This window comes from Pygocentrus nattereri, chromosome 21 (genome assembly GCF_015220715.1).
Source record: "Pygocentrus nattereri isolate fPygNat1 chromosome 21, fPygNat1.pri, whole genome shotgun sequence".
Lineage (NCBI taxonomy): Eukaryota > Metazoa > Chordata > Actinopteri > Characiformes > Serrasalmidae > Pygocentrus > Pygocentrus nattereri.
In genome coordinates, this window is record NC_051231.1 from 2,520,001 (window position 1) to 2,532,532 (window position 12,532).

Below are 12,532 nucleotides of genomic sequence, written 5' to 3' on the forward strand. Positions count from 1 at the left end.
TCCGTTTCGTGGTCTTTGGTCCGTTTCGTGGTCTTTGGTCCGTTTCGTGGTCTTTTACTATATTCATATTTAAACTGAACCATACCAGCGTTTCTTGTATAGTGAGCTGAGATCTGCACGGCGGCTCTCGCTCCGCTGATGTGGTGAGCGTCAGAGTTCAGATGGTGTCTGACGAGCTCTAACGAACTGCACTAACAGCGATCAGGCTTTGTCTTAATCAATGTCTTCAAATTAAATGAATAAAATTTGGAGGAAGATGAGTTTCTGAGTTGTTCTCAGTAGAACATTGTTAGTTCAGAGTCATCTGAGGGAGTTTAAACGCTGCCTCAACTGTAGAGTCACGCTAGATACATGGACTGATATCAGTACTCAGTCTGGGCAGATACTCGAGGAGAGTCAGTGTAGGGAAGTGTGTGTGTGTGTGAGTGTGTGTGTGTGACCCTTATGACCCAGAGTGCACTGCACTCAGTGCTACAGACTGGTTTTGTTCTCTAGTGGTGATACAGAGAGAGAGAACAAACAGTGATGCTCCGTCACACACACGCTCTCTTACACACACACACACACGCTCACACACACACACATGCTCACTGTCACACACATACACACTCACACACAAACACACTCATTTTCTCACACACACACACACACACACATGCTCACTCTCACACACGCTCTCTTACACACACACACGCTCACACACACACACATGCTCACTGTCACACACATACACACTCACACACAAACACACTCATTTTCTCACACACACACACACATGCTCACTCTCACACACGCTCACGCACACACACACACACACACAGAGCCACATTCTGTTTGGGTTTATTTGAGGCAATTATGAATGAAGTTCCATCCTCTTGTCTCTTCTGTTTCTTCTTTTCTCTCTCTCTCTCTCTCTCTCTCTCTCTCTCTCTCTCTCTCTCTCTCTCTCTCTCTCTCTCTCTCTTGTTGTCTCTCTCTCTTTCTCCCTTGTTCTCAGGGGTGATGTTGGCAGGTTACCAAAGAGATGAAGGCTCCATCTTGTGTGTGTGTGTGTGTGTGAGCGAGAGTCTGTTTTTAGACATTTATAAGACAGTAACACCCCAGGTTAAGAAACCACAGCTAAGCTCTGGATGAGCAGAGTAGTCCTGATTTCCCTTTTTTCGTCATGTTTGTTTCAGGTTTTTTAAACAAATCTGCAGGGATATTTTTCCACACCTGCGAAGTTCAGTTGCAAGTTGGTTTAGTTGGTTGCATTTTCTTTAATAATAATCATGGGGCTTCTGTGTGAGACCATATCTCTAATCTTCTCAGGGAGATCTCCTCGACTCTGCATCCCTACATTGTGTGTGTGTGTGTGTGTGTGTGTGTGTGTGTGTGTGTGTGTGTGTGTGTGTGTAAATGGTCTCAGAGAAGGAAAAAGGACAGCTCTGCTTTCCTTGAAACCATGTGACCCACTGCTGTACACTCACTCACTCACAGGGAACTGCCAAATCCGGTTTCTCTCTCTGCCTCTCTCTCTCTCTCTCTGCCTCTCTCTGCCTCTCTCTCTCTCTCTCTCTCTGCCTCTCTCTGTCTCTCTCTCTCTGCCTCTCTCTGTCTCTCTCTCTCTGCCTCTCTATCTCTCTCTCTCTCTCTGTCTCTCTCTCTCTGCCTCTCTATCTCTCTCTCTCTGTCTCTGCCTCTCTCTCTCTCTGTCTCTGCCTCTCTCTCTCTCTCTCTGCCTCTCTCTGTCTGTCTCTCTCTCTGCCTCTCTCTGTCTGTCTCTCTCTCTGCCTCTCTCTGTCTGTCTCTCTCTCTGCCTCTCTCTGTCTGTCTCTCTCTCTGCCTCTCTCTGTCTGTCTCTCTCTCTGCCTCTCTCTGTCTGTCTCTCTCTGTGTCTCTCTGTCTGTCTCTTGCTGTCTCTGTCTGTCTCTGTCTCTCTCTGTCTCGCTCTCCTGTCTGTCTGTCTCTCTCTCTGTCTCTCACTCTCCCTCTGTCTGTCTCTCTCTGTCTGTCTCTCGCTCTGGTCTGAATCTATGTGACCAAATCATAATATTTTTATTTTATTGATTTATTTCTTTGTAAAAGTTCCTCTGAAATTAACGGAGAATGTTTTATGATCTCCACATTTCACTATACGCTCACAATTCACTGCTGAAAGCCAAAAATCTGCGCCGCTCTTTGTGTTGTTCTCTAAAAGTGATGTTTCCAGAGCAGATCACTGAAGAGACGCCGTCTGTTTATAGTTTAGAGCCCAGATTTGGGGAAAAACGGGTCGACTTTCAGTAGAAAAACAAAGTTCAGCTTCTTTTATTATAAGGGTTTAAAATGACGTCACCGTCTATTAGACTGGAGAGAAGAGCTACAGCCTCACACGACGCCCAGCTTCTGAATGGAGCTTATGGAGTATGAACGTTATGAAGAACATGACCGGGTGCGTTTTGGACCCACCGGTGGTCTCAGAGTTTGAGGTTAAGCCCTGTTACATCACATTGATTTAACCATGTCCTAAAACATATCGTGGAGGATGTTCATGCTGTCATGAGCTGTCGAGACACATTAAGTCCACCCATGTAACAGTTATGTGTACAAACGAGCGCAACAAGGCATTGAGTGGTCACATGACACTTACAACTGAGTAAAGCTGCATGACGGCGAATGATATTCGTGGCACGGTTATGTTGACGTTCTGTAGCAGTTCAGGTGAATCTGCCACGTCGCGACTCGTTCTGCCTCTAGTGTTTGTCTATGAAGATAAACGCCCGTGCGCTTGATCTAAAGCACCTGTTAGCGGCAGGTCCGGCTGAAACGGCCACAGGGTGGCGAATTACAAGTGGTGTCCCGTAATTTTGGCTCCGTGGTGCTTCTCTGTCCGTCTGTGTGGTCCATGTTTCTTTGTCAGTCTCACGTTTGAAGCCGTCTTTATCTCTGTTAGATCTTCAGTCCAGCTGTAAGCGTTTGGGGGGCTAGCTGATGGTATAGTGATGGTGTAGAGTGCGAACCCTATTAGTCAATTAATAATAATCAATAAATATATAAATGTGATCTTCCAGGCTGAATTACCACCGCGGAAGACGGCACGTCACTGAGCTTTTCTAGCTGCGGAATCATTTACAGGTCAACGTTTTAACTTGCTGGTTTGGAGTGAGTGAGTGAGTGAGTGAGTGAGTGTGTGTGTGTGTGTGTGTGTGTGTGTGTGTGTGTGTGTGTGTGTGTGTGTGTGAGAGAGAAAAGTTCTCCAGGACTGCTTTTCAGCCCGAGAACTGTCGAGTTGTGTTTGAAGGTGATTAACCAGTTGTACGTCGTTATCTTGCAGCTGTGTGTAGCGCTGTGACGGGACCAGCTGCCAGATGTGCAGTAGATTTTTGAAGTAAATTCTACCTAAAATACCAGACACTGTAGAAGATTCCAGTCACTACGGTTAGAACTGGAACAGGAGGAGCTGTAGTCCTTTACTAAAGCTGTAATGGAAGGAACAGTGTAATGGGATCGCTGTAATGGAGGGAACGCTGTAATGGAGGGAACAGTGCAATGGAGGGAATGCTGTATTGGGAAGAAAATGCTGTATTGGGAAGAAAACGCTGTATTGATGGGAACACTGTATTGGAGGGAACAGTGCAATGGAGGGAACGCTGTATTGGAGGGAACACTATTGGGGAGAAAACGCTGCATTAGAGGGAACACTGTATTGATAGGAACGCTGTATTGGGGAGAAAACGCTGTATTGTAGGGAACGCTGGAATGGAGGGAACGCTGTATTGGGGAGAAAACGCTGTATTGGAGGGAACGCTGTATTGGAGGGAACACTATAATCAAGAGAGTCTGATGTGTCCCATAAACACTCCTAACCCTGTGAAAACCCTCCCCATAAGCGGAACAGTGGAAGGAGGTGCAGGCACAGAGTTAGGAGGGGTGTTCGTTGTCGAATGTCACTCGGAGTGACTGATGTCTTTAGACCAGTACAGCTTCAGGCTAAAACCACCTCCACGCCGCCTGAACCCCGCGATCAATACGCCTCGCGCTGCGTTTTCATGTGAAAACTGGAGACCAATCAGAGGAACGTTTACATGTAGAGGACTGAGCGAGCGAGTTTGGAGGTTATAACTTTTCACTGCAGTGCAGTATAAAATGAGTTTAATTGAATTTAATTATTGTTTTCTTCATTTATTCCTGTTTACTGTGAGTTTGACCACAAATAGAGAAGCAATACTTATAAAAATGTCACAGCCACAGTGGCGAAACTCCAGATTCCAGTGGCGGAATCCGTTTCGGGGTTTTGTTTTGACTCCTCGCTCTGGTGAAGGTACATGGTGTACCGCAGGGGGAGTTGGACATTTTGGGGGAGGGGAGGGCCTGAAGAGGCTTTGTGTAACTTTCACTTTCTTACCCTCTGGGTGTGTGTGTGTGCTCTGAGTGAGCCCACGTTCTAGCCGGCAGAGCTGTGTGTGTGTGTGTGTGTGTGTGTGTGTGTGTGTGTGTGTGTGTGTGTGTGTGTGTGTGTGTGTATTAAAGCAGCGCTTTGACTAAAGATCTTAGATGTACACAATTTTCCACTCAACCCGTTCAGTGTGTAAAGTTATTTCTTCAGTTTTTCACTGGAGACACTTGAATGGCATCATCTATAAATGATCTATAAAACTAGACAAGCTCTCTGCTTCTGTAGAGGTCAGGACCATCGGCCAGCTGTGTTTGCAAACAGAGGAATTAGACCTCCACTTTCAACCTATCCGTGCAGGGAAACTCCACACACACACACTAGGGGGCAGTGAGCACATTTGCCCGGAGAGGTGGGCAGCCCTCTCCACAGCGCCCAGGGAGCAGTTAGGGGTTAGGTGTCTTGCTCAAGGGCACGTCGGTCATGGACTGTAGGCAGAGGGGATCGAACCGGCGACCTTCCGGTCACAGGCCTGGTTCTAGTTCTCTGACCTCCAGCCCACGACTGCCCTTGTGTGTTCACTACTACTGTTTTTGGCTATGAACTGTACATGTTTATTCGTATTAATAACAGTGTTATAAACGGTCAGAAACCACAAATGTTTTGGGGATTAGCAGCTCGACACAGTCGGAGTGGAGGGATTTGGGTGTGGATTTGAAGTCTTCACTTTCTGGGCGGCGTTTGATGTGCAGCGTTGTGTGTTGTGAAATATTGTGCAATGTGTTTTTTGTTGTTGTTGTTGACCTTGTTGACCTCCTTTTTAAGCCTCTACTGACCCCATTCCAGAGTTTTCCTTGACTGACTGCGCTCCAGAATCTCACGGGTGCCGCTGTCGCTGGAGGAGCGGATATTTCCCGCCCAGCCGGGCGTGACTGCAGTGTACAGCGTGAGTGACACACACTAGATCACCCTTTCTGCACACCAGGGGGCGCATTTTACACAGCCAGATTTTCTCAGTTAGCCAGATCAGAGAACTTGTAGCAAGGAGAATTCCCGCTCTGCAGTGTCTTCCGGTTTTCTCAGACACGAGGGGGCGCTCCCGAGCGAGTCCAGAATGAGTTGATATGGAGCATTTGAGCTAAATCATAGTTTAAAACTGCTTCAGCGTTTCTAATGTAAAAGAATTCAGTCATTTCCGGAACAGTGTAAAACATTTTAACACCGCTGTGATATTTAAGAGCTTTTAAACTCGAGTTATAGGAGTTTAAACGGCGCCTCATGACGTCAGAGAGCGCGAACAGCCAATGAGCTGCTCCGCTCGCCCATCAATCATCACGCTCTAGCAGTAAAGCCCTCCTGCTGCTGCCCAAAACCCGTTTGCTCTGTTTTCTAAAATTAAAGGAAAGTTGTGGTTCAGTGATTAGAAACTATTTTAACTGTTTGTTTTTAGCCATTGAGCTCCATTCAATCCCATTCTGTCAGGACTCACTCGCGGGCGCCTGTTTTTGATATAACGGGGGAAATAGGAAGCGGCCAGACTCCTCATAAACCGACTCTGGCCAGGTAACTTATGCCAAGGGTCAAGTCTGTCCTGTGGGAGAAGGGACATTCCTACCGGTCAGTCCTCGGTTGACCTGTCCGTGCTCTGCTCATTCTTTTTCCATAGCTGTTGCTGTGAGGTTGAACAAGGTTTACTGAACACGGCATAAATTCCGCTCAGTGACGAGCTGGAGCGCCTAACTGATTTCTCGTCAGCATAAGTAACTTATTGGACTGAATTGCTCCACAGTTTGATTTGTGATGCTGGTGGTGTGAAGGATTAATAAAATGACCCCAGTTAATTACATTTTTTAAAGTGCTGGCAACTCGTTTTCCTGTTTTTTTAAACTATACGCAGTGAATTGCTGTGGTTGACTCAACCGCAGCCTCTCGTTTAAATGCAGCTTTTAAATGCTAAGATCCATTAATGGTTCGCTTAATAAAACCAAAGTTTATTTCCATGGCAAATTTCTCACTGAAGGATGTCGAGTGGTAAATAGGCAGAACGCCCACCTGAAGGACATTAATGACGTTCGCCCCTCAGCAGGCTACGCTACAGCGCTCACGGGTGACTTATCAATAAATCAGTGACCAGCAAAACTATAAAAAGCTGCACTCATCCCTAAACAAAATCATGATCTTGGAAAAATCGAAAGCTCTGATTGATGTGATTGGTTGATTTGTTTATAGCCGTTTTCAGACAGGATTCGTTTTTTACTGGTGTTTATCGGTGATTTTAGTCCCATCCCAGCGCACCCTGTTCAGACAGGATCATTTTTCGGTGAGGAGTGGGGAAAATCAGGTTTACACAGGATGTTCTAGTGTTGATCAGTTTCAACAGAATAATAAATCTCAGTATAAACAACATTTTGTTTACCTTAACCATCTGTCTTGGGCCTAATCCCTCAGTAATGTGTGGGTAACTGGATAGCTAACTTTCCCGTTCCACCTTAAATAGTCCAGCAGTTCTGACGCCTGAAGTGCCAGAATGTACCTGCTGCTCCATTTAAGGTGGAACGGGAAAATTCGAACAAGAATCTGGAGAATCTCTGACTTCAGCTTCACATCACTGAAGAATTAGGGGGGGTGATAATAAATAACTGCCCCCCTCTTTGAAGGCGTATGATCCCTAAATGTAACTAAAGCCCAGCAGTGAGGAGCTGAACTTTCCCCTCCTCTGCTGTCCCTGCAGACGGGCAGGGTCGCCTACAGAGCGGCGCTGGTAGCTGTTAATGAAGTGATGCTCTTTTATTAGAGGGGCTCATTTCAGAGGGAAGATCTCAACCACCGCCCTGTAGCTCAGGAACAAGGGGTGAACATAAGAAATACAGGGTCTTAGTATCTTAAGTAAAAGTCATTGTTGGAACTTTAGGTTAGGATTGACAGCTGTCAATCAATCATCGCTTAAATTACCACAGAATATGATGGTGTATGTTTACATATCGCAGGGTTAGAATCATGATGACCTGATTGATCATGACTTCCTTTCCTCTTTCCTTCTCTCTTTATTCCTCTACGTTCCTTTGATCTCTTCTCTCCTCCGCAGCCCTGACGCTCTTATTTCACTGAAGTCCTCACCCCCACCCTACTTTTCTTTTTTTCCCTTCTCTCTTCTTTTATTCCTTCCTGATTCTTCCTCTCACCTTCTGCTTCCTTCTCGTTTCTTTTCTCCTCCTCTTTCACTGCCGCCTCCCTCTCTGGAGTTTGCTCTGGGTGAGTGTGGTGCTCTTGGCAGCCGCAGTTAGATTATCAGCCTAACGCCGGGCGATCTGGAGAAACAGGCCAACAGGCCTTGGACTGTGTGTGTGAGTGGGCAGTTTAGATGAGCATAAACACACACTGAGCTGCTGTTACCTCTCTACCCTGAATGACCGCTAGGGGCGAACGATTGGGGCAAAATATTGTGACTGATTTAAATTGTGCCGCTGTCTTTAGTCCCATCTTAACTTGATCCTAGATACACATTACAGAGGCAGCTCTTATCTTAATTCAGAAATTATATCTCGTCTTACAGAATCTTTCAGGTTTGGAAAATAAAAGGTTTGTCACTGTAGAACTGAAGCTCTGATCTAAGTTAAAGTGGTCAGTGTGCAGCTTGTCCAGCAGAGCAGATTTACTGTCCTCTGAAAAGAACAACACACAGACATTAATGTCTAAACAGCTGGCAGCACAAGTGAGTCCACCTCACAGTGGACGTGTCCAGATTGTTCCCAGTGTCAATATTTAGTGTGACCATTATTATCTAGCACTGCCTGAACCCTCTTGGGCCTGGAATTCACCAGAGCTGCACAGGCTGCTACTGGAATCCTCTCCGACTCCTCCATGATGACGTCACGGAGCTGGTGGATGTTAGACACCTTGCGCTCCTCCTCCTTCCACTTGAGGAGGCCCCACAGGTGCTCAATTGGGTTTAGGTGTGGAGACGTACTTGGCCAGTTCACCACCTTTACCTTCAGCAAGGCAGTGGTCATCTTGGAGGTGTGTTTGGGGTCGTTATTGAGTTGGAAACCTGCCATGAGGTGCAGTTTCTGAAGGGAGGGGATCGTGCTCTGCTTCAGAACGTCACAGTACATGTCGGAGTTCATGTTTCCCTCAGTGAACCGCAGTTGATGCATTGTGCAGCGTGTGGTCTGAGCACTGACAGGCTGAACTCCCACTTCTTCACCCTCTGCAGCAATGCTGGCAGCACTCATGCGTCTATTTTTCAAAGCCAACCTCTGGAGATGATGCTGAACACATGGACTCAGAGTGGAACCTGTCCTGGGAAACCGCTGTATGACCTTGGCCACTGTGCTGTAGCTCAGTTTCAGGGGGTTAGCAGTCTTCTTATAGCCTAGGCGTCTTTGTGGAGAGCAGCAGTTCTATTTCTCACATCCTCAGAGATTCTTTACCATGAGGTGCCGTGTTGAATATCCAGTGGTCAGTGTGAGCGAATTGTACCCAAAACACCAAATTTAACAGCCCTGCTCCTCATTCACTCTTGGAACCCTGTAACTCTAACGAGTCACACGACACCAGGGAGGGACGACGACACGACTGGGCAATCTGGACACGTCCACTGTGAGGTGGACTCACTTGTGCTGCCAGCTATTTAGACATTAATGTCTGTGTGTTGTTCTTTTCAGAGGACAGTAAATCTGCTCTGCTGTACAAGCTGCACACTGACCACTTTAACTTATATCAGAGCTTCAGTTCTACAGTGACGTCCCATCAGAAGATAGAATAACATATCTGCAGAAATGTGAGGGGTGCACTCACTGTGAGATACTGTATACACACACACACACACCTACTTCCTCCGCTGTCACACATACTTTAGTGTTACCTGGTTGCTGCCAGTGCTGCCCATTAGCACACACCAGCTATCTCTCACACACACGCACACACATGCGCGCACACACACACACACACACACACACGCACCTGCACTGCTGCAGAGTGAAACTCTGATCTCCCGGTGTCTTAGCAACCAGCAGCAGCAAACACAACAACAGTGTGTGTTACAGAGGGAACGGAAGAACACCTACAGACACTGCATACACACACCACACACACACACACAAACACACACACACAAACACATCTCTCTCTGTGCATTTCTCACTATTATGATGTCTCTCTCTCTCTCAAATCTGTCTGTATTACTCTCACTCTTATTTTCTCTCTCTCTCTCTCTCTCTGTCTGTCTGTCTGTCTGTCTGTCTGTCTCTCTGCCTCTCTCTCTCTCTCTCTGTCTCTCTCTCTCTCTCTCTCTCTCTCTCTCTCTCTCTCTCTCTCTCTCTCTCTCTCTCTCTCTCTCTCTGTCTCTCTCTCTCTCTCTCTCTGACTCTCTCTCTATCCCACCTTTGTAATCCTTGACTCACAGCTCTCTGTCAGAATTCCGCAGTAGTCGACTCAGAGCTGCTGGTTTCAGTTCTGTCAGTCCCACTTTCACTTTTTCCTCCTCTACCTTTCAAGAATATAAGACGTGACCAGAGTCTGTCTGTTTGCTTCCTCTTAATCCTCTTCATCCTTTGCTTAATTCTCATTTTCCGTGGTGAGGTCAGAGTAGCGGTGTTATCTCGAGTGGAGTCAGAGATTAACTGTAGAAATGTTTTGAGTGTTTGAGGCCAGTAAATAGTTTATATGACATTCAGAATGAAAATGCGTGTAATTTGTGCTGCAGGACGAACTGAATGTCCCAGACTTTGAGTTCCATGTTTGTTTGTTTTTCCAATCAGTTTCTTTTACGTACTCATGTTTGCAGGGTTGGGTGGGGGTGGGGTTATACCCCTTTACCCCTCAACACGTGGCACTGGGCGTGGTGACCTTAGGCCTTCAGAGCCGCCCGTTTTGCTGGCATTACCTTTCTGTGGACCCAGCTGAACACTTGTGTCAACAGTAGGCAGAACTGCATTATAAGAGTTGTCCGAATTCTTTTGGACATGTACTGCAGATGTTATACCTGTGGAACATTTTATTATCACACTGGGCTCAAATGACGTGGAAAAGGATTTTTTTTTTCAGGCATTAGATTTGCAGGACGTAAATGTGCCTCCACATCCTATAACTTTTGTGAAAACAAATGTGTTCATGTGTCCTGCAGGTTCCTCGGCACCCGGGTCCTCCATATCCAGGCCACGATCTGAGCAAAGCTCATCCTAATCTAGGGGGCGCGCCACCCACTCTGTCTCAGATATCCACACCCACTGCCCCGTACCGCTACATAAAGGGCTGGGAGACAGGAGGAGGGGTGAGTGTGTGTCTTCTCTCTCATGATTCTGTCGGTCTTTGTTGTTCGTTTGGTGTTTAAATGCACTTTACTGCCCTGCTGCCCTGACCGTCGCTAGCGTTCTCACAGTGTGACGGGGAGGTTGATGTGGTTTCGCACCGTTAACTCAAAGGATTTCTGTACATACGACATTTACTGATCTAGGAGTTCGTGACTTTACTGTTTCTGCCTAGAAACCTGTGCATGACACACGTCACAAATACACCCAAAGTCTATTTTTGCGTTTCATGTGTTTTACCGGCAGCTTCCCTGATTGTGTGGAATGCAGTGCCCGCCGATTGGGCACAGACATTTCCAGCATCGTCCAATAAAACTAGCCTTTCATCCATGTGTGTTGGAGCCACCAGGTACCCAGCAGAGATCAGCGCCGTGCTAAAGTTGCAAAAGATTGTAACTCTATACGACCCTGCACATCTGCGAAAGTCCACATCTGCGCCACCCGTCCCAGTTAAAATAAAATTGCCTGCATTCGGTGTGACGCCGACGGCATTGCGCGTTACGTTACCTGCAGAAGGACCAGGTTCAGACAGACGGCTCTTCTCGTTGAAACACATCGGCAGTCATTCGACTCTGGCAGGGAAGGTACGAGTCCATGGTTTAGGTTTTTATGATCCGTAGGTCTTCAGAATGCTGGCTACACGCTGAAGTGCTGCCTTGTAAATCTATAAAATCCTGGCGAATGGCATGAAACCACAGCGTCTTTATTTCTGGATCGCTTAGGAAGGAGTGGAAGCTCGTGAGGCTGTTTGGTTTAGGGCAGTAATCTCGGCTTTGTTTACAACATGATCCCGAAGGAAATTTAGCAGCCAGTATCAGACACACAACACTGGACGGTTACAATAGTAAGGGTCAGAGCACGATCCCCTTCCCTCGGAAACTGCGAGGTTTTCCTCGAACAGTTTTCCAACTCGATAACGACCCCAAACACACCTCCAAGATGACCACTGCCTTGCAGAAGGTAAAGGTGATGGACTGGCCAAGTACGTCTCCAGACCTAAACCCAACTGAGCACCTGTGGGGCCTCTTCAAACGGAAGGAGGAGGAGCGCAAGGTGTCTAACATCCACCAGCTCTGTGACGTCATCATGGAGGAGTGGAAGAGGATTCCAGTAGCAGCCTGTGCAGCTCTGGTGAATTCCAGGCCCAAGAGGGTTCAGGCCCTGAGCCCAATCTGAACACGTCCACTGTGAGGTGGACTCACTTGTGCTGCCAGCTATTGAGACGTTAATGTCTGTGTGTTGTTCTTTTCAGAGGACAGTGAATCTGCTCTGCTACACAAGCTGCACACTGACCACTTTAACTTATATCAGAGTTTCAGTTCTACAGTGACGTCACATCAGAAGATGGGAATACTTTTGGAAATATTGTGTGTGTGTGTGTGTGTGTCTGTGTGTGTGCATGTGTATATATACACACACACACACACACCCACACCCAAGTTACAGTGAGTAAGAGCTGTTTAAAAAGTGGAATTATGGGATTGCAAGCTCAGTGTATTAGCTTGAGGAGCACTCGCAGTCTAATAATAGAGGCTTCCGGCCTCCGCACTCATTCTGAAACACACACGCACACACACACACACACACTCTGTCTCACACACACTCTCTCTCACACACACACACTCACACACACACACTCTCTCTCACACACACACACACACACTCTCTCTCTCACACACACACACACACACTCTCTCTCACACACACACACTCTCTCTCTCTCTCACACACACACACACACACACACACACATTCTCACTCACACACAGACACATGATAAGGTGCTCTGGTTCTTTCTGTGTTGGAGTTATACCAGAATATTTACATTTCATTGCCGTCAGAGCAAAACCGTGTGTCTCTATAGTGGAAT

The 12,532-nt window shown here is 46.9% G+C and overlaps 1 protein-coding gene across 3 annotated transcripts in view; it reads left to right on the forward strand.

Moving 5' to 3' along the window:
* Positions 1-12,532, forward strand: part of eif4g3a (eukaryotic translation initiation factor 4 gamma, 3a) — a 90,604-nt gene that overhangs the window by 14,935 nt on the left and 63,137 nt on the right. For all 3 annotated transcript variants that reach the window (XM_037532216.1, XM_037532214.1, XM_037532215.1), the window contains exons 2-3: positions 5,228-5,300; positions 10,479-10,625. In XM_037532216.1, the coding sequence (XP_037388113.1) occupies positions 5,228-5,300; positions 10,479-10,625 (220 nt within the window). The remainder of the gene's footprint in view (positions 1-5,227; positions 5,301-10,478; positions 10,626-12,532) is intronic.